The sequence below is a fragment of the Anolis carolinensis genome, chromosome 1 (assembly GCF_035594765.1).
Source record: "Anolis carolinensis isolate JA03-04 chromosome 1, rAnoCar3.1.pri, whole genome shotgun sequence".
Classification (NCBI taxonomy): Eukaryota; Metazoa; Chordata; class Lepidosauria; order Squamata; family Dactyloidae; genus Anolis; species Anolis carolinensis.
This window is the reverse complement of record NC_085841.1, coordinates 91,144,546-91,167,320: the sequence shown is the minus strand read 5'-3', so window position 1 is coordinate 91,167,320 and position 22,775 is coordinate 91,144,546. Positions and strand designations below refer to the sequence as shown.

Below are 22,775 nucleotides of genomic sequence, written 5' to 3'. Positions count from 1 at the left end.
TTCATGTACAGGCAGTCCCCAGGTTACAAACATCCAACATATAAATGACTCAGTTAAGAATGGGGCTGAGACAACAGGAAGTGAGAAAAATCTACCCCTCGGAAGGGAAATTCACTCCTGAAAGAGTTATCACGGGGAAAAAGGTGTCTTCGCCAAAGAGGGACAGAAAGTGCGGCGAAATCTTCTGAACAGGGGTACAGACAGCAGGACAAGCACCATGGGGTGTTCACCCTTCCCTATGCTATCCAATGCATGCATGCATGCATATATATATAGAGAGAGAAAGAGAGAGAGCAAGAGAGCTGGAGACATACTTTAAAACGTACTTGTTCCAATTTACATACAAATTCAACTTAAAAACAAACCTGCAGAATATTGTTCATAACTTGGGAACTGCCTGTATATCTTATACAACATGTCCTGAAGTTCATTTAATAAAGTATTTTAATAATTTTATACATGAAACAAATTTGCGTACATTGAACTATCTCAAAGCAACGTTGTTACTCTCGGCCATCCATATGGACAATTTTAGATTTCAGAGTATTTCAGGATTCTGGATAAGGTATTTTGGATAAGAGCATGCATAAGGAGGTTGCACTGTACTAACTTTTTAAATAGTTGTAATCTCCCTCATACCTTGTGCTGGGAGAATGGTGGAATATCAGGCAAACAAACTACCTGTAACAAAATTTTCAGGGTAATGACATTAAGCTGAACTTATTTTGCTGGACTGCTTTACTAGCTAACTTTACTGTGTCCTTTGTGTTCTTCAAGAAAATGTGTCTAGAATTGTTTTATATATATATATATATAAAATGAAGAGCAATAATACAAGCTTTTCCTTTGTTAATTCTATTCAGCTTGAGGATGAAATTGCAACTTTGCGTCAAGTGTTAGCAGCTAAAGAGAAGCATCTTATAGAAATAAAGCAAAAGCTTGGCATCAACATGATGAATGAACTGAAACAGAACTTTAGCAAGAGCTGGCATGATGTGCAGACAACTACTGCGTGAGTGGAAACCACCTACATGTTCATTGTTTCCCTTGTGTAGCACAAAATACTATTCCATGAGTCCTCAGAAAGTTTGGGTTGTACAATGGCTATTTTTTTAAACTCTTTAGTGACTGGTTTTTAGCTTCCATTGGGCCATGAAACTCACTGGATAGACTTGGATAACTTGCTTTCCCATGTCTGTCAGATCTGAGAGGTTAGTTGTGAGAATAAAATGTGAGCGCTATATGATGTGCCATTCTGAGACCCCTGGATGTAAATGTGGGATACAAACAACGCAGGCTCTTACAGCATATTTAGCCAAACTAGTTTTTTAAAGCACAGATGTGAGTGTTGGAAAGGAGATATGCCCATGTAAAAACTACAGTTTATTGCTTGCTTTCCCCTCAGAGTAGTTATTTGTTGACCTTAGCCTGTCAGCAAGTTGATCACCCAAGCTGCACTTCAGTTCTTTAAAAATCACTTACATATTTTGTAGAAACTTTCAGAGATACAATTGTGTGGATTGTTCTAATCTACATGACATGTACCATTTTAGGATGCCGCCTCTGATTTCTGCACAGTACTTTCCTTGCACTTCAGCAAAGGCAGATCTGGATTCATAAGAATGTAACTTACATTTTAAGAGATAACATACAACAAATTTACTTGAAAAAAATTAAATTTTTCATATGGAGAAGGAAAACAAAGGACATTCCAGCACATCAGAACAGCCTCATAGTATCCTAATGTGCTAGAATGCAATTCACATAAATGGGGTGCTTGTTGTGGTGTATGGTCACTGTAGTATAAGGACGCCTTAATGCTTTTACCTGGCTTGCTATGTACTCTCAGTTTAATCTATTTTATTAACTGTTGTGCTCAAATATGCAATTCTGATGTTTATTTTCTTAGTGCTAGATTTATTACAGTTGTATCATATTCAGTGGAGGCTAATATGCTGAGATAGATATGACAACTATAATTTGTCCTTCACATTTGTGGCTTTCACCTGTAGAGATTGGATTAATACGTCATCTCTAGGAATTTCTATGTTCTTTAGTATGACTCTGGTTATCATTTGCCAAAAGTTGATTATAGAGTCACAATAGAGAACCCAGAGATTCCTAGACTGAAGACATCTTTACACATTTTGTAGGTCTACCAGTATGATTTGGTGAAAGAGACAAACCAGCTTTAACAAAGCATTAACATTCAGACAATGTAATGAACAAATCACAGAACCCTGTTCTGTAGTTTATATAGTTGCTATTTTTACAAACAGAAGTTATTAGGTAAATCACACTGCTTGTGACTTATAAGCCAGAGTTTTCCTCACTTACCATGATGAGTGATACTGCATTTAGCCTGAGGTGCCTCATTAGGATGTTTCCCCAATAGAGAGATCTGCCTTTTGTTGTTGCCCTGAAAAGCAGCATGTAAAATGATAACACTGTATCCTTAGTCTTGGATCCTAACAATGTGCCTGTGAAATGAAGAAGATGGAGGATTCTGCAGGCAGAAAAGGAAGAAGGGCCCATTTCAGTCTTCTGGGGCTGAATTTTGGGGACATAATGAGGAAGGATAAAAAAGAATCGATGTGTGATGGAAACATTTTATCGATTCCTGCCCTAATAATGTCTGACATTGTAGGCCAACAACAAGAACCAGCTTTGGAGGGAGAATGCAAAGAAAACGAAGATGTGAATCTAGAAAAAATTGTGTTGAACAAAGATCAGGATTTCCATCATAACCAAAGACTCAAAGTTGGTTTGCAAACCCTGACTAAGAGGAAACATGGTTAGTGTTAACCATGGTGAAGACCTGAGCACATCTAACTTTTAAGAGGATTGTGAAAATAGGAAAGCTTCATGAAGAAAAGAGCTCAGTTCAGCAGAAGACAATTCATCCCTGCATTGGACCATTGTGAAGCAGCAGCCAGAATTTGGTTGCACAATTTTCACTAAAGAACCTTCTTCTGCAGAGTCATCTTGATTGATTAGTATATTATTAGCTCTAGTAACAATTATTTCATTTACATTCTCTGTTTACCCAGAGCATGTTGCAATACAGTTCCCATATCTATGGGATCAGTTTCTATGGGTTTCATTTATTAACTTCTGACAAAACATGGCCTATGTAGGCATTTTCTAAGACCTCCATGTGACTCTGGTATTCTTGGGCCAGAAGTTCATTGTTTCAATAAAGTATGGGAACATATCCCCCATGGATACAAAGAAAATACCTAATTGTTAAAGCATTAATTTGTTAGTTGTTTTCTGTTGTGTATATCATATTTACATGTGCTAAAAACACATGTGTCGGAATTTCCTTTCCTTCCCAGTCCTGCCCTCAGCTTTCTGCATTACCAAAAAAACGTACTCAGAAGATTTCCCAGACCGTCTTTGCCCTGCAGTGATGGTCACTCCATCCCAACGCCATTGGTGAAAGCAGCTTCTACCCTCAGTATTATCTTGTTGGATCCTGCTCAGTATTCTGTTTAGGGCTCCAACACAAGTATGTAAACTACCACACAGCAAAAGGGGAAAGGTGACTTGTGAAATGTGAATGTGTACTCAAATAAATTAGCTATTGAATAGTTATCCTTAAGGTTTTAATACCACTTAGCAATTTTAACGAAGAATGTAAGCATAGCAAGTCAATGTATTTCCTATGAAGCAGTCATGTGCAAATTTAAGAGGATTGTGCTCAACATTGTGGGGCTGCTTTAAGAGAAGAACAGCTAATTTCACTATGTCTCTTCTTTTTAGTTTTTCTCAGTGAATAACTAAAGCAAGCAAAATGACTTAAAACAGCTATTTTTACTTCGTTATCACATTTATGTCCCAGATTTCCTCCAAGGAGCTCTTTGTGATACATTGTAGTTTGCAATGTTATCCTTGCATAAAGAAATCTTGTATCACAGGTAAAGCTGTGAAACAGTGATTTGTCTGAGTTGAGCCAGTGAATTTCAGGAGAAGTTGATTATTTAAACCAGTACAGCATTCTGTTCCATGATTTATGAGCTATTTGGTTGGAAACAGTCAGCTGTGATGAGTTGCCATGTAGTTGACAATACCAGGTTGTGCACTTTGCTGCTAAGCCCTGTTTCCTGTGTCATGGAACTATTTTACAAAGTGTGAAAGAGGAGGCTGCAGAACTCAATCCTATCTCTCTTCAGTAGGCAGATAATAATTCTTAATGTTTCCTACTTTAAAAACTCTCAGGACACAGTTTGCAAATAGAAATTAAAACATTAAGGGGATATATGAAGCATGACAGTCATAAGTGATAGATAGTGAGGTGGAGCACAAATGGAAGACAGAGGCAGGGGTACATGAAACTAAACATAGGTTTAGGCCCATAGGTAATGGTAATCAAGAATAGCAGAGATGTCTGCAGTTGGACTATTGAAGTAAAAATGTGTACTGGCAATTTTGACAATTCTCACTTGTAATGCGTTTTAAAAAGTAATTTAAAGAAGTAAAAATGAGTGGTCTTTTATCTCTTAAAATCTTCTAGGATTGCAGTTCCTTGCGTACTTACCTAGGGCATGAACTCCAGTGGGGCGTACTTTTCAGTACAAGGCTGTAAATGACATAGAGGTTTTTGCTCTGTTGCTGTTCATTAGAAGGCAGCTGGGTTGGAAATACTTAACAGCAGGCACAAAGCCTACTAGCAGAGAATAAGCTGTAAAAATACTCCTGCTTGTTTCCCTACTTATCAACCTCCTTTAGTACAAAGGATTCAGAAAGCACACACTTTGTTTTTAACCATAGGAGAAAATATGCCCACAGGTAGAAACCAAACCCTTGAGAATTCTTCCTCAGTCTTCCCACTTCTCTTCACTCCTGGTTACATAAAGCACCATTCTTATCATTGAAGTAGAAAGAAGCATGAGCTATAATTGTATTTCAAAGGGAAAAAAACAAAAGCAAAGACAAAGGAAAAATATCTTTAAAATGGAAGTTGCAAGCGATGTTTTGATTTCAAACCCTTTCTTTATTTGCTCTCTCTCACAAATGCCAACACATCTTTCTAAATTCCTCTGATAGAAATGGAGCACCCCTTAATTTCACCATGATCTTCTGTGACCCAGAATTTGAAAAAAGAACTGTTTTGTGATACAAAAAGAAAGAGGATGGAATCACCGGAAGATAGCGACAGGGAGAAACAGCCTTGTCTAAAAGATACTACAGTGGTCTGTTTATTTATTTATTTTTAAAAAACCATAAATGGAGTATGAAGTACATGGTATATCTTCAGTTCAGACTTGTTCTCCACAGCAACACCGGTTTGCTGGAACAAGAGTTGCTTGCTGTTGTAGGACTCCGTTGTTGTTGCTGCTACTGCTGCTCCACCAAAAATGGCTTTAGTCTCTGCCTCATTCCATTTGTAAGCAAGTTGGCTCGTAACTGGGCTAGGCACAAGCAAAGTGGCTCTTCTTGTACCTCCAAAGTGATAACACACATAAGATGGTAATTTCTGTTATGTCTGGCTCTGACCTATTTCCTTTAGTGTAGAATAAAGCTCAGATGTTAATTCCGCTGGCACCTCCCACTGCCTATGTTTGGCTAGGTTTACCCTTAAGAGAATGACTTGGTGGCTCCACAGGACTAGGAACTATAGACTGTTTGTGGAGGCCAGAGGCTGTCTATGTGAGCGGACATCCGTGCCACATACACACATACAGATTTCCACTTTTATTATGTGTATAGATGTAATATATAAAACAAGCAATGACCTATCAAGCTAAGTTTTCTTTTAAAAGTGGAAGTAAATTATTTCTTTAAAAAACACAAATGATTATTAAGGGAAACAGGAGAGCTGTTTTACTAGGATAGTGGGTTGATAAAGTGTGCTAAAGCACTGAGCTGCTGAACTTGCAGACTGAAAGGTCCCAGGTTCAAATCCCGGGAGCGGAGTGAGCGTCCTCTGTTAGCTCCAGCTTCTGCCAACCTAGCAGTTCGAAAACATGCCAATGTGAATAGATCAATAGGTACCGCTCCGGCGGGAAGGTAACGGCACGCCATGCAGTCATGCCGGCCACATGACCTTGGAGGTGTCTACGGACAATGCCGGCTCTTCGGCTTAGAAATGGAGATTAGCACCAACCCCCAGAGTCAGACATGACTGGACTTAACGTCAGGGGAAACCTTTACCTTTACCTTACCCTTAAGAGATACTCCACTGAGGCACAAATAGTTGTGCCCTTTTGGGCTGAGGAAAAGCAACAGAATGAAAATTGAGTAATTAAATCAAGTATTCCATCTAGATTCCTGCCTCCCTTAGAAGTTGTAAATGAGGATTTCCCCCTTTGAACCACCTGAATGTAGACCAACCGGGGCTTTGGGGAGAAGGCAGAGGAGAGGAATGTCTGTGTAGCAGCCAGCAGCCCGGAACTTGTATTGCTTTAAGCCAAAAAGGCAATGCAAGTGACTTGCTGACGAATTGTGCATGAGAGACAATATAGGATCTGATTAAGGTGTTCTGACATGTGAGAAAGCACTGCCCTGCCTGCCCCAAGCAATAACCCTTCCTTGTTAATGTAACTGTATAGTTTACATCATGTAGGCAGCCTTTTTCATGGAAAAAAACATTTAAAAAGGTAGATGCTTAAGTGACATAATCAAATAATGTGCACTAATAGAAAGAATGGGAAGGAGAACAAACTGAGAGTGGGTGGGTGGATGAAGAAAGGCAAATAATCGCTCTTTCTTTCCCCTGGCAATTAATTTTGAATCCTTACATGAAATTATGTTGCAGCTTATTGCTTTGATCTGGATGAGCATCTTGTTCATATATGAAGTATACTTAACATCGCTGATTGCTGTTGGGATCAAAAAGTATTCAGTAAACAACTTTTAAAACTATAAGGTGCATTCTTTGCTATTCTTCAGTTGAGATTAATATACTGCATTCTCATTTTAATAGTAGTTTGTTGGTGAATTTCAGGTACAGTAATAATAATGCACCTTTTATCTTTGTCAACTCGATATAGACACAGGGTCTATTCCCATCCCAATTTGCACTTCCAGAATTTGCAGCACTTTATCAGTCACCTTGTGTCTACAATATTTATATGGTGCACCTTACCCAGTCTACTTTTACAATCTCTCAGTTTTAATCCATGTTTTTATTAGTTCTTGTTTTTTATTGGCTAATGTTTTATTTTATTTTATTTTTTATTGTGCAAGTTGTTGTCTATTGCTGTGTTTTATACTGCTACTGTTTTTATTCGGGCTTGGCCCCATGTAAGCCGCCCTGAGTCCCCTTCGGGGAGATAGAGGCGGGGTATAAAAATAAAGTTATTATTATTATTATTATTAATCCTCTGAATTGTAGCCTCAGTGGTTGAATCTTGTTTTTTGTTAAGATTGAAATTGACATTGTTGTGTATTTTGTTTCTAGGTATAAGAGGACACAGGAGACTCTGAGTCAAGCAGGGCAAAAGGCCACAGCCGCTATCAGCAATGTTGGAACAGTCATAAGTAAGAAGTTTGGAGATATGAGGTACAGAAAATGGACTTAATTTCAAAGATGAAGTTTAGTCATCTTCTTCCCTTTTCTTTATATCATAACATGATGATGATTGAATTGAATCATGTCGAAACCAGCATTCACTTTTGCTCCTTTTATCACAAAGGAAATAATGATAGCTCATTAAGTTGTTTATCTGATTTAAAATCTTAGTAAATTGCAAGAGAAATCAGAGATTATTTATTGGAATCCTATTTAGTGAATAACACTAAAGATGTTTAAGCAGGGACAGAAAATATCAATTAGCCTAATTCCTTTGATGAATGGAATCTTTGAGACAGAAATGTTTGAAGAAGAAAAACTTGTCTCCAAGCTATTGGAAACATCAATACAGTGACTGTTTTATCAAATTCCCTAGGAACATTAAACAGTAATAAAAGCATATTTCATATATTTTTTCACTCCCTTTGGCAAAGCGCTTTACACAAAGCAAGATAGACCTGTTCAGGGATTCACAGCTGTCCTTCACAATGGAACCGTTTTCCTTCATATGACATTATTGGTAATGGAGGAAGAAGTAACTGTTGAGTAGCAAGGATTACTTCTTTACTGGTCTTTCTTACCCAACTTTCTCCCAACCAAACTATGCGGCAATAGCTACTTAATTTGAGAGTAGAGAGGAATATACACAAAGCATATAGGGTTAAAGGGTTAAACATCACATTGCACAAAACTATAACTCAGTTTTCCCGAGTCACATCAGATATGGCCCTGTAATTGTAATCCAATTTCCAGTGGGTGAATGGGAAAATTTCACATTCATTTCCAGAGAGTTAACAAGTAGTTTAAGGGTGATTATATCTACAGATTTTAGGCATTCATAACTATTATTATTTTTATTTAAGAAATCTTCATCCTTTGACTAAAATAGGGCCAATTATGCATTTGTTAACCTTACTATAGTCATGTATTTTCTATGCTATTTATACAGACAGTCCCCAAGTTACAAGCATTCGACTTACAAATAACTTATAGTTAAGAATTGGGGTGGGACGACAGAAAGTAAGATAAATCTACCCCTTGGAAGGGAAATTCACTCCTGAAAGAGTTATTATCATGGGGAAAAGATTTCTCAGCTGAAGCTTTCTCAATGATCCTTGTTTTGACAACAAGCTTCATTTTTCCAAATCCAATAATCACAGGGACAGAAAGTGCAGTGAAATCTTCTGAACAGGGACACAGACAAACAGCACAAGCTATCCATGACTGAAGCTACACTTTAAAAATGTACCTGTTCCAAATTACATAAAAATTCAACTTAAAAACAAACCTACAAAACCTGTCTTTTTCATAACTTGGGGATTGCCTGTCATTCCCTTCTCTCCCTCCTCTGTTTTTCTCCCCTGCTGAAATGTTCATTTGGGACTTTATGGACCACAAACAGCTTCATGTGTGTCTCACACTGAACTATCAGATATATGCGTGCAGTTGTTGTTTTTTTTAACCCTATATTTTGATGTGTACTTCGTGAAGTATCTGTGATATGTGGTATATGATAAAGATAATTTTCCATCTGTTTTGAACACCAAAGACATTCACAAAACAAAGATTATGAAACTATTAGAATAAAATACCAATTTGTGCAAGTTTCTTGTTCACAGAATGGTTCTCTGACAATTACTTAGTTATCAATTTGTATCTGTTAACAGTTGAGCCGCCTGGGTCTGGGGCTTTCCCTTTCTTACTCCCGAGGAAGCAGGAGGGAGAAGACTCAGCTGACTCCACTTGTATTTCTTTTTTAAAAGAAAGGAGAGCTTCAGACATAGCCAGATCTAATGCAACAATTAAATAAGGAAAGGCATAAAACTATTTTCAGGACCCTAAAAAAGTGGTGCAACTATTATGCCCTAATGTCTGTTACACAGTGAAATATGAGTATTTTGAATTGGTTGCTCTATGTTGGTTTATAGTGCTTTCATCCCTATGTTCTCTGTTTGGACTGAACTATGTATAATGTCTTCAGGGCCGTTAGTAAGTAGTTGTGTCTTTGATTTGGAGCTTTCTGCCTGAATTTCCTTCATTATGTCTGGGGGAGTACCCCAGAATGGAAATTTCTGTCCTTATTTTAAGCCATCTTTCATGCAAAGTCTTCAGGAACTTTCTATTGGATCCTGTTATTAAAAATATGGTCTTCTGGACTGTTGAAGTGTAGATAGCACGTGGACCTTAGGGAAGGAAACCTACAGTCTGGTTGCTTGAGTCCCCTTTTCTGTGCTACATGCAAAATTGGAGCAAGAGTTTTTATTCCTCTCTATTCTTGAGTTTCATTCCACATACTTCTACCTTCATTAAGGAGAAGGAGGCAGATTCCTTTCCCTGAAGCTCTCAGCATCACCTCTTCCACTGTTGTTGAGAGTCCTGGAGATATAAATTGAGGCTGCAAGGCTGCATTCGTGAAGATTACATATTGCATTCTCAAACACGATTGGCGGGAACAAGAGAGAGGGCCTTTAGGGTCGTGTAGATTAGCTCCTACATTGATGTCCTTCAGAAAAGCTTTGAAAACTTTTTTTCAAGCTACCTTTGACTAAGGTGAACAGTGAATTGAGTCCCCACCTGTTCCTATAGCACAGTCTTTTGTTCCTTATCATGGATGGCCATGATTAGCTCTCCTAATTCGCTGCATGATTGAAATTCCCTCTCCACCAAGACTATAGACTGAAGCGCCATGTTATCGCCTCTTTTAATGGCCATGCTTTTTACTCTGTTGAAGCTGTGTTATTGATCTACTGTGTTAGTTATGTATTTTATATTGTGTATTTTATACTGTTGTATTTTATTGTATGTTGTTGGGCTTGGCCCCATGTGAGCTGCCCCAAGTCCCTTCGAGGAGATGGGGTGGGATATAAAAATAAACTTATTATATTATATTATATTATTATTATTATTATTATTCAGCCAGCAGGAAAGCTTTGTTGGATCAGACACCTCCCACTGATAGAAAAGCTCTTTTTGCAACGGACTATGCTACATTCAATATTTGCAAGTAAAAAATAGTGCTGAATACAGTGCTTGAGTGCTGAATGCGGAATTCCAGCATTCGGAGCTACATATATTCTCTTTTATGTATTGCATATGTCAACTTGGTGGGCAGGTTATGGGGCCAACATTGTGGCTAAGTCGAGCGTTATTTCTGCAGAGAAGAGATATTTTTCCTGTCCAGGTACTAAAAACGACTAAAAGCAGCACCACGGTGGAGAGAGTGGAGGGAGTGGTGCTTCCTTTAGGTTCTTCCAAAACAAATTAAACTCTTGCCTTTTGCCACTTTGCTCAGAAAAGGGAATTGGTTCCTTTTTGATAAGAGTTAAGATACAGTGCTCACACTGACTCCTGGATAAATTGGCCCAGGTTTTTTTGGGCTGATTTTTTTGATTAAAATTTCTAGATTTATACATAAGCATTGGGGCTATGCAAAATTTTGTTTGAGCCTTGTTTGTCGTATCTATTTCGTGAGATTCATACATACGAATACTAAGAAACGGGAGGGGCACCCACACAAAAAACCTTAAAGATTCGAAACACTAACCTATGACTTTTCGGAAGAGTTATGTAAGTCTCGTAATGGCTCCGGGTTTTTGTCGTGGGCGCCACTTCTCCCCCAACAGGAGATAGTGAGACTAAAGTGGAAGGAGAAGCCCCGCTCTTTTCCACCAGGGGCAGGTGGGCGAGAGGAGGGATGCGTGGCTGGATGGCTGGGCAAGGAAGAAGCCCCTCCGGTACATGGCCCACCCGGAGAGAGACAATTACCTTGAGTCTTTAATGATGGAAGCAAGCAGAATTCTGCGAAATGTAGTTTAGAGTGGGGCCTTTTGAATTTTCTGCCACAGGGGTCCTCACCTTCCCAAACTACATTCCCCAGAATTCCCCCCTGAAAGTTTTGATGTTCATTTTCTAAAGAGTTTTCGAGATTAAAGGGAATTGTTGGGAATTGAATCAACCCTGTGAGGTAGGCAAAGTTGAGAGGCAGTAACTCCAAAGCTTACCTAGTAGGTTTCCTATTATTATTATCATTATTATTTCAAAGGCTGGATGGGCCTCTGAAGGGGTGCTTTGACTGTGGTTTTCCTGCCTGGCAGAAGGGGGTTGGACTGGATCTACCAGTGAAATAGTACTATTAAGTTTATGTTTGTTAAAATTCCCTAAAAATCAGTGGATGTCTTTCTGAAACTTGGGAGGAGGGGATGATGGTATGCTTATGTTGTATCTTTGAAAATAGAAATTCAAAGAGATTGCTCTCATAGTTTTTTTAAAAAAAATTCATAAAAACTTTAAAATATTCCCAAAAATGAGAGGATGTGTGAAATGTTCTGAAACTTAGGGGGAGGGGTGAGTGGTGGAACAGTGGTAAATCTGTTCTACAATTGTAGCAAGTTTCATCTCGATAGTTCTAAAAATATGGAGAAATGAGCCCTGGAAGCTTCCACACTTGAGCAATTACATAATGAAAAAGTAACTATATCATTATAGGTACAATATGTACCCGTTACACTTTAGAAATGATTCACCACACCCCTCTCCCCCACAAATTTAGTAATGAGTATTGAATTTTTTTTCATTGATTGCATAGGCCTAATGAGCATATAGGATATGTTGTTTTCCATCTGGCTGTAAAGCAAAAAGATCGGGGTGAGTATAACTGACCCTTTTATTATGCCTCTACTTGGTTTGCAGTATGGGTCTCAGCACTTGGGATGCTGGTAACAGACAACTGAAATCCTAAGTGGTTATACACTTGTTATAGAAGGCTAATGGCAAATGGTTATTTATACATACTGAGCTATATCCTTGTTGAATGATGAAGATGTCAAGAGAACAGCTAAATAAAATTGAAATTTGATTACACAAGAAAGAGTATACTTTCAGATCAGTTAAAAGGAAAGTGTATTCTTAATTTTTGTATCAATTAACAGGTAACAGTTTAGACATAATTTGAATAGCAACCAAATTCAGGATTTGACATGAACTGCATAAGCAGATGGGTCCATTTACTGAACTAATTTCAATCTACAGTATATGGCTTGCCTTCTAACATGTCATTTTTTAAAATACTAGTAAATATATTTATGAACTACTACTTTGCCTGGCCACGCGTTGCTGTGGCTTATGGGAATCATTTGTTAGCCAGGTGGAATAGCAGTGAATAGCCTTGCAGCCTCAAAGCCTGGCCGTTTTCTAGAGTACCTGGAGTAGCACCCTCAATCAAAGAGCCGCTTTGAAGCCTGGCTACTTCCTTTGTAAGGGAATCATTGTTTGGCCAGATTGAATTGCACTGAATAGTCTTGCAGCTTAAAAGCCTGGCTGCTTTCTACCTTGCAGAATCCTTGGTTGGCCAGTTTGAATAGCAATTAATAGTCTTGGTGTGGCAGGTATGACTGCTGCAATTAGACACCTTGATTAGCATTTAATGGCCTTGCAGCTTCAAAGCCTGGCTGCTTCATGCCTGGGGGAATGCTTTGTTGGGAAGTGTTAGCTGGCCCTGATTGTTTCCTTTCTGGAATTCCCAATTTCCCTGCTTTCAGAGTGTTGCTCTTTATTTATTATCCTGATTTTAGAGATTATATTGTTTTGTATTATTATACCACAGTAATTATTTCATATTATAGTTATAATCTTATATTATCTGCGTAGAAGTGGATTATATGAGGCTCCTTCTACATAGCTGTATAAAATCCACACTGAAGTAGATTATATGACAGTTTGGACTCAAGATAATCCAGTTCAAAGCAGATAATATAAGATAAATGGTAATATAGCTGTTTGAGTCTACACTGCCATATAATCCAGTTCAAATCAGATAATCTGTCTTTTTTAGGCAGTGTGGATCAGGCCTAAGTGCACTCTGCCTCTGCCCTGGGTGCCATTTTGGCTGAGGGAGTTGCTAGGATACGAAGGGGGTGGGGCCTAAAGGCAGAGGGGGTGGGGGTTAAAGGCAGCAGAGCCTACTTTTCTAACCGGCAGTTAAGGGGAGAAAGGCTCTTCCTCATCCTCTGTAATTTGGACTATTTTTCTAGATTTTTTGATTGAAAGACATATTTTGGATGGCTATGTCTTTTGTGGCCAAATTTGGTGTGATTTGGTTTAGTGATTTTGTTGTTTACTCCATAGTAAAACGAACATTGCATTTTTATATATATAGATTGAATATATTACACCAAATTGTATTTGCTGCTGGCATAAGTTTGAAGCTTATGTTGTTGCATTACATCTGTTCATTCTTATGGAGTTTGCTTGAAATTTCTCCATATATCCTATTGCATTACCAACACCAGCAGTACTTGTTTGATTGCTCCCCACACAGAAAACCATTTAGTGTTGCCAGGTCACCCATACTTCTAATTTTGCATTATAATCCTGTATTATGAGTAATCTTATAAGTAACTGGTTTTACTAAAGTAACTAAACCATTAAGTTGCATCTGTTGCAATTTATTTGATGGAGCTGAAACCATGAGCCAGTAACAAGGATTGTAATGATTAATACTTTGAAGCTGCCTTTCTGTTCCCTCTTGTGTTGTTTATTTAGGTGGATAAATACAGTCTTCACTCTCAGTTCCTTTGATATTACTTTGTTCTTCAGGGATGAAATAATAATTTTTGTTTTGTTATATTCCATCCCTATTAACAGAGTTTGAAGCTAGGATTCTTCATGTTAAGTTCTTCTGTGCATGTAAAATTACATGAAATGTGATGCGGACTTCAATAACAGGCATGGATTACTTAGATTATTGTGGTTAATTGTGAGTACTTTTGGGGCTTGTTTCAAACTGGATTATGCTCTTATCATCAACCTCACTCTGAGGTTGCAGCTGGTGGGAACATGCTTCCTTTGTACACTTTTGTTCATGATCCCTACAGGCAGCTTTGTGACAAAAGTGCCAGCAATTGTGATGTACACAGATTCACCAACATTGATTATTCAGATATTCATATTATGGAAAATGTCAAGCCAACTTCAAAACATAACTGAAAAGGGTTGTGTGAACTTACCAATGTTAAGCACTTACGTAGAGCAAGGTTGAGCAAAGCAATGCTTTTCAGCAGTCTTTTTGAGGGCTCCAAGGGCTACCAAGCACCCCAGATTTTGTGGCATAACAGTGTTTAGTCAGTCTCTTTTCTTAAATTGCCTACTCCCTTTTTGTTTTGTATTGTTTATGCCTTCTTCCAACTGAATTGGAATCCTCATAAACCTGAATTAAAATATTCTACTTCCCAAATGTTTTTGAAAATTGGAGGAGCTCCTGTCAGTTGCCCATCTATTTTGTAGAAGTCTCTTGCCAGTCATTCAAGGAAGTGTTTCATAATAGCCAGGATTTAGATGGGGTACTTCATTGCCATGAATTTTACTGAATCTCTCAGGTGACTTCCGATGTATGCAGCGCTATTGGCTTCAACACCATTCATTGATAAATAATGTGCAAGTCTCTTATTACAGCATGCACACAGACCAATTTAATGGGAAAGAGCTAAATTTATATAAATGTCATCTTAACACTTCTGGTTTTGAGTATTCTATGCCAGGTTATGAAAAGTTTTGCATAGCAATATGCTACTGCTTAACTCTTCTTAATTTTTCCTTATGCTGCTGGTCCAGGTCTCATTCGATTGGGTAAGATTAATGAATGTTGTAATATTTAATATAGTTTATTTTATGAAAAGGACACAACATGCTTCTCCTTTTTAGTGCAAGATTAGAAATGTTAGTTGTCTTTTATCTTGATTTTACATACCGGGTAAGCAGAGAAGAAACGGTTAGATTGTGAAGCAAGCCTAGTAGATCCTGAGGATGTTGCTAATGCACTCCTTATGCGAGCAGATTTAATGAAGGCATTCAAAATATATTTTCCCCCACAACCCCCCCCCCCAAGAACCACAAGCATAAACACATGAACGTATTCAATGTAGATATGCAGACCTCCCCCCCCCCCCACCAGGAGTGGGGTTTTTTTTTTTTTTGAGACTGGGTAATATTATAGTTACTGTTAGCCAGATAATTGTATTTTGGTTTAATAAACCAAGATGTGAGTGTGTCCCCTACCTTGTGCATACAGCACAAAGCCACAATTAAGCATAGTTCCCTGTTGATCTGGTTTGAAAAAAAACCCATGATTTTAAATAATAGCTTGCTATAGAAATGCCTAAAAGCAAGCAAGCAGTCAGGTGTCCTACACATTAATGCAGAATTGGATGGCCCATCTGACAAGGAGCAAGGCTGCTCAAATAAAATGGAAGGTCTCAAATGGTAAAGGGACATTTATGAACAAAAGAGACAGACATATGCTGTGTTCTTGTTAATTTTGAAACCCAAAAAATACTGAGCCACATAGTGCCATTCTTTTGACTGGGAAAATTCGAAAATAAAGCTTGGGTGCTTTATTTTTCAGCCTCTGAAATGTGTTTGTTATTTAATTAATAACAAACATCATTGAAAACAATCATTAATTTAGTAGATAATAGTTTCTGCAATAAACTACGAATAATAGGAAACAAATAAAGAAATAAGCATCCGGTTAACATGTAGAATATTGGCCTGGTTTGAATACATTTTTTCCAGATGGTCTCAGTTACTTGACGCCTCTGTGTCAGTCAACCCTTATGGTTAGGTCTGTGGTTTTGATATATAACACTCAGGGATGATCATGAAGCCCTTGATATCTCCTTGCACTGATCCAGGAGATATTTTCCCATTTTCTTCTGAAGTTCTTTTCTGTTGTCCTCATCGCCAAACTTCTCATTTCTTAAAAAAAAAACAACCATGTAATCTTTTGTTTCCATGTCTAGAGCTCCTTTTTACATATATACACACATCCTTTCACAGTGTGGCATGGACCCAATTATTTAACAATAGATTATGGCTCATACAGTATAAAAGGTACACAGTAGTCTGTTGCTACTCCAAACTAGATTGTACTGATTTAAATCAGTTACTGAATGAGAAGCACTTATGTAAATTCAGTTGACTTAAGTTTAATTGGGAATAGCAATTAAGAGTTAGGTCTAGGAAACAAGATCCTGTGTACTATTATTCTTGATCATCTTCATCTTTTTATGACTGCTACATTATATGTTAAATAATTTATGAATAAGAGGTTGAATAAATACGATTAATTGTTCTTAATGTAAGTCAAATTGCAAAGTTGTTTAAATAATTAGTTTTTTCTCTATTTTCCTCATGCTTTGGGGATGCAGTTATTCTATTCGCCATTCCATAAGTATGCCTGCTATGAGGTAAAAGTTCATTATTTCTACTACAGATAATATATAATCATACATCTTTTACTTTCCAGTGAATCCTTGGAATCAAATCTGTGTCAAACGAAAAGAATTTTCACTTGGTTGTTTTTAACTTCTGCTTCTAATATTTGCTTTTATTTGATTAGTGGGAATCTTGTGACAGAATCAGATACAAGGTTCTCATTAAAAACGAGTGTTGTGTCTGGTTCTGTTTAAAAGAGAAGCAGAAGGTAAACATATTGAGTAGCTGAAGTTAATTGCCAGGAACAGTTCTAAAAATAGACAATGAGAAATGGAAGGTGCTATTTATTAATCAGTATTAAAATAGATTGTTTTCATGGTATCTGAAGCACATAGAGCTGGATAATTTTGTTTAGACAGCCAAATTTAACCCTACATTGCCAGTTTCAGCATCTACTGTGCTATATGAAATTACCCCTTGGAATGGTAAATTTGACAACATAAAAGCAAATGTGGAGTTACTTAAGCTGCATTTGATCTATTACCATTTTTAAATCCTTAAATCCCCATCTTGCTCACATTGCTTGGACTTGTATGGTCACATGTGCATTTAATAAATACCCATGTAGGAGACTAAAGCCAAATAATTGTCATGGCATATAGAAGAAGGAGCTTTCCCCTTTGCATTGACTACTCTCCTAGACAAAATCCCACTTGAAGCGTACTGTTTGCATTGGGAAGAAAGATCCCATTGGTGCCAGTGTAACATTCCAGGTAGCAGAGGCGATTATGATTCCTCCTAGTTCTAATAATTTAAAACTTTACTCATATGTAACAACCCTGCTTCAATTTGCTTTTAAATACACTAGATTTTCTAAAATAAATTATGACAGAAGATAAAACAATGGAAATAACATGGAAATGTTTTTAAAGTTTTTCTATTATGTATATATGCAGATTGAGCATCCAGAAATCTGAAATACTCAAAAATCCAAAATTGTCAACAACTGAGATAGTGCCATCTTTACTTTCTTTAATGTTCACAAATTTTATTTCATGCACAAACATTTAAAATTGTGTATAATTACCTTCAAGCTGCATGTATAAGATATCTATGAGACAAATGAATGTAATGTTTAGACTTGGATCCCATTCTAAGGTATATCATTATATACTTATATGCAAATACAGGTCTTCCAAAAACCAAAAAATGTCCAGTCCTAAGCATTTCAGAAATGGGATACTCATGCTGTATTTTTAGCTATAATTTGTTTTAATTTGTATAGTAAATCACCTTGTGGTCTATATTGGGAGTAAGGAAAAGAGTAAATAATTTAGTGTAATAGGTATTCAGATATGGTGATAGAAGTTGTGGTTGCTAGGATCGTTATTTATTCATTTCTGGTAACATTGTTCGGAAGCAACAAAAAAAACCATGGACAAATATGAAACATTGTGAAACTTGGGGGGTTTTTTTGTTTGACCCTTTCAGGAATTCTCCTACATTCAAGTCATTTGAAGAAAAGGTTGAGACCACTGTGACAAGCCTTAAGGTAAGAGGGGGGAGTTAGGTGGCAATCTACTGGGCAGATTTCAACCTCTCTAACTCCTGAAGAAGTGACTTACAGCAAAAATTGGATTTGCACCATCAGAAGTCATCTATAGGATAGTAGTTATCAGTTCATTATGGATTAAAATCATGCAGAAATTAATAATAGGAAGTTGTTTTTTGGTAAATTCATGCTGTTTCCTATTCATATCTCATTACTTTTTCCCTTTCGGTTAGAAATCAATATAAAATTTTCAATCTGGCACGAACCCCTAGAAACTGGAGGGGGTTTAAAACATTTATTGTGTCTCTTCCTTTTTAAGAGGAAGTTAGTGAAACCAAATATAATATGAATTATACATAATACAGATACAGGGCCCTTTTGTTATAGTTATGTGCATTTGTTGGCCAAAAACTGAAGAAGAGATGTCTTACCAGTAATTGGCTTCAGAAGGTTAATTCATCGATCCAATTTGATTGTTGCTTTCAGACCAAAGTTGGGGGAGCAAGTCATCCTGGAGGAAGTTTTGAGGAGGTCCTCAGTTCTGCTGCCCAGGCCAGCGCCCAGAGTTCGGTCGTCGGCACTCGGCTCCCAGAGACAGAAGAGGAGCTCCAGTGTTAGGCTGAAGGGGTGCTCCTGGTTCTTTATCTCATGGTCTAGGTTCCAGTCACACACAAAGCCCCATTTATTTTCTCCACAAGGTTAAGACTTAGGCATTTTGCCATATAGAGAATGAACGAGCCAGTTCCTGGAGATGTCTGATTAAAGCCAGCTGGAAAATTGGAGAAACGACTACTGGTTGTCTCTTTTTCCAGATGACCCTAGAGTGAGAGTGTGTGGCAAGGGAGCAGATGCCTATGTTTGTGGCTTTCATGGAGAAATTAGATGGCTCTTCTGTATCTAAGCAAGATCAATCTTGTTTTCGTAAATGCTTTTTCACATTCAACTTCTTACAAGACAAAGGTGTTTCATTTTTGAAAATGGCTTCTGCCATTTCTACCAGTGTTATCCATGCATGCATATTTCTTTTTCTGAGTATTCCATTTTTCAAATTGTATGGCTTATCTTAAAATAGGTGAACAAATTGTTCTTGCTTCCTTTTATTTCTGCACAAACATTTGTTTTGGTCTTCTGCTTTATTTAAAGGTCAGGCTGTTTTTATGAGGCATGGCATTGTGTCCTGAGGCGTCAGTTTACAATCTGCAGCCTCCCTCGGACTTGGTGAATTGTTTACTTAATAAACATCTTTGGCACAACAAAAAACACTTGTTACTAATAAACTATTTGTATTTTCTCTCGGAAAGTCTGTCAGTTGTGGACTTTTTTCACCATTAAAAGGTATAGAATTGAATGTTCAGATTTTTTTTTAAAAGTACTCTTAAACATTCTGGCCAAGCTGCTCCATCAACAATGTCATACTGAGTCTTATAACTAACGAACAGGATGCCAGCCTCCGTCATGCCGTTTAATACAACTTAAGCCTGTTAATAGTGCTCTAAGAGCACTACTGGTACACAACAGTAAAAGATTCAATTTGTACAATGTAAACTACATAACCGGGGTTTACCTATTACATATTCCTATGTTAATTTGTAATTGAGAAGGTACATGGCATCATTGAATTCTACTTCCACAAGGTTGCTGTTTGCTCACATGCTGTACACATTGCTGCCAATGTAGCTGAGGCAATAACTTCTGTTTTAGGACCAGGCACACCTGCAACATTTTTCTGTATGCAGCCTTGGATCAGATACTTGCCTATATGGTGTTAGTTGATCATATGCGTGTACATGCTTCTATTGACAATACATGTGGTGGGACTATTTCAAACTATCATACAAATTTTCCAGCCATATATTTGGCCAGGAGCCTGAATAAAAGATAAGTACCTACAGGGAAAGATCAATCCATTTACTTTCAGATTTAAATTGTAATTCCATTTTGACTCACATTATTTAAATAAAACTACAATTCAGTGGGAGAGACTTAACTAATATAGCAGTTTGTAAGATCTGTAATCACACTGTCCCCATACAAAAAACCAGATGAATGAGGCAAAACAATGAGAATCCAAAAAGATGAAAATGTCACATTAAATTCCACACTATCTCATGAATTCTCAGCTATTTGAATCCTGATAATGAGTAGAGAACCTTTGTCTTGTTTTTCCAACTCTTTTGGGCCATCTTCTCTTTGATATTTGCTGGGTTGGTATTATGTTAAGCTAGATAGTATGGATTTATTTGATTACCCTTACAAGTGCTGTAAACTTTATTTCAGAGGAAGGATTTGGCAAAACCACCTCTGAGTATTCCTTGCCGGAAAAAAAAAACATTATAAACATGCACAACAGATGTTTCATTAAAGTAGTGGCTGTCCAATGATACATTACAGTTTAATCTTCCACATTTTCATATAAGTTCAGCAAGGCAGCACTTCATATACAACTTTATGGCCTGGATGTGAAGTACCTTCTTGTGCCACATTCCTTTCAAAAAAAAAAAAGCCAGAAGGAAATATAGAAGTGAATTCACATATTAGTGAGTTGTCCTGAGGGGGCAGTAGCACCTATAAAGTTATATGCTCTTTAAAAATCACTTTTAAATGTTAGATATCAACCAATTTATAAAAAACACTGAATATCCTGTCATGCTCTGAAGCTGATGTAAAAACTATGGGACTGCCTTAGCTATACGTATAGTATTATATTTTGTTAACAACCAGTCTCCAGGTACATTATGCCATTAAAAAAATCACACAAATACAGGGATTGTAAAATAATTTATTTTACATACGGCTAAACACATTTCAAAGGTGACTCATGATGGTGGATGATTTTTTGATGCTGCTATTTTTGTATTTCTTTCTGTATTTATGGAAGACACAAGCTGGACTATTTCTGGGTGACTAAATTTTCCTGCAGATCAAAGATCACAATTAGTTATTTCGTTTTCTTACCCTGCATGCACGAATGGCAGTGATATTGATAAGCATATTTATATAAAATCCCCATTCGTGTGGCGCGTGACCTTATATTCTGCAGTAATGTGCTCATTTATACTAGAAATGTTTTCAAAGCATCTCTTGCTGAACTACATGTATAGTTTAACAAGGAAAGTGTGGAAAATAAATTTCAGGAACATATACTTTGTCTATTTCTTGAACCTTTCAGCTCATTTTACAAAATATAGTGGAATATCATATAAGCACATGGGTTTTAAAGGAGGGAAGGTGCCTTCTCAATATTTCAGAGAACATTTTTCTGAAATTCAAACTATTGGCAGTCAGAATGGGCTGCTCAATGAAGGCCTCACCTGCTTTTTAACTGTCATGACACTGGTTTTGGACATAAAGTGTTAAGATGATAATTTTGTTTGGTAAATGATAACGTTGGATATATTGATAAAGTAAGATATCATGAGTAGTGGCAAGAAGTACTGCAGAACCAAGAAAACTATCGAAATAGCTCTTTTTACTTTTTGCATACCTTCCACCTAACAAAAGTGTTTTCAAAGAATCAAACAGCTTAATCAAAATATATCAGACCTTTCAATCCAGCTCAGAGCAGGTAAAGGCAAGAAACCACAGCACTTTTCATATGTTCATATACCTTCCTCCACTCATACATAAATTGTATAACGAAGTCAAACAAAACAATAGAAAATGTGCACCTGCTGTCACAGAAAGAGGTTACTGGCTGTTCCCTATAGTTTCACAGCCTTATTTACAAAACAGTTCTCAGATGTCTGGAGAAATCTGACAGTGTGGACCTTTCTTAACACAAAATTATACAGCCAAAATTGAAAGGTGTTGTGTACATTTTGTATGCAAGTACGTGGACAATTGATCATGCTATCAATCAAGAATCATGTTTGTAGTTATAAGAAAGGCTTAATGCAAAATCTGGCAGCCCACCAGACCCATTTGTTCCAGCCCTATGCCTCCCTGAAAACCAAATTCTGTCAAACAGACACAATGAGTTTAAGGTATGGACAACTTGTATGAAGCTTGTGAGTAATCACAATTCTGGAGACATCATAAATTGGGTATCTCCCATCCTGCTAGCTGTTGATAACTGCAATGAGTCATAAGATCATTAGTTTAGAGCATCCCTTATCCAAATTACTAAGTCTGAAACAACACATGGCTGGCTAAGATAGTGACTTTGCTTCCGATAATGTTCACAAATTTCTGTCATGCCAAAATTTTTAAAATATTGTATATACAACTATGTACAGCTATATACACACAATATTGTATATACGACAGGGAGCTCTGGCATGTACTGGTCCATAAGGTCATGAAGAGTCGGAAATGACTGAATGAATAACCAAACAACAATATACAATTACTTTCAGGATATGTGCATAAGGTGTGTATGAATCAACAAATGTGTTTAGATTTGGATCCTAGATATCTTCAAGATATCTCTTGTACGTAAATGCAAATACAGATTTTCCAAAATCAACATGCTTCTGGTCCCAAACACTTCGGATAAGG

General features: G+C 37.2%; 2 protein-coding genes across 6 annotated transcripts in view; one reads left to right on the top strand and one right to left on the bottom strand.

Moving 5' to 3' along the window:
• tpd52l1 (TPD52 like 1) overlaps nt 1–19,578 on the top strand; it is a 40,494-nt gene extending 20,916 nt beyond the window's left edge. The window contains exons 3-8 of one of the 4 annotated variants that reach the window (XM_008119910.3): nt 864–1,012; nt 7,406–7,507; nt 15,125–15,139; nt 16,720–16,758; nt 18,218–18,278; nt 18,765–19,578. In XM_008119910.3, the coding sequence (XP_008118117.1) occupies nt 864–1,012; nt 7,406–7,507; nt 15,125–15,139; nt 16,720–16,758; nt 18,218–18,278; nt 18,765–18,896 (498 nt within the window). In that variant the 3' untranslated portion in view covers nt 18,897–19,578. The other 3 variants (XM_008119916.3, XM_008119922.3, XM_062979075.1) reach the window with 3 other exon arrangements.
• Nucleotides 1–22,775, bottom strand: part of hddc2 (HD domain containing 2) — a 37,962-nt gene that overhangs the window by 2,982 nt on the left and 12,205 nt on the right. The window contains exon 6 of one of the 2 annotated variants that reach the window (XM_003215559.4): nt 21,040–21,192. The exons of the other annotated variant lie outside the window; for it this stretch is intronic. Within the exon in view, the coding sequence (XP_003215607.1) occupies nt 21,095–21,192 (98 nt within the window). The 3' untranslated portion in view covers nt 21,040–21,094. Of the gene's footprint in view, nt 1–21,039; nt 21,193–22,775 lie in introns of those variants that run through there. 2 annotated transcript variants of the gene reach the window in all.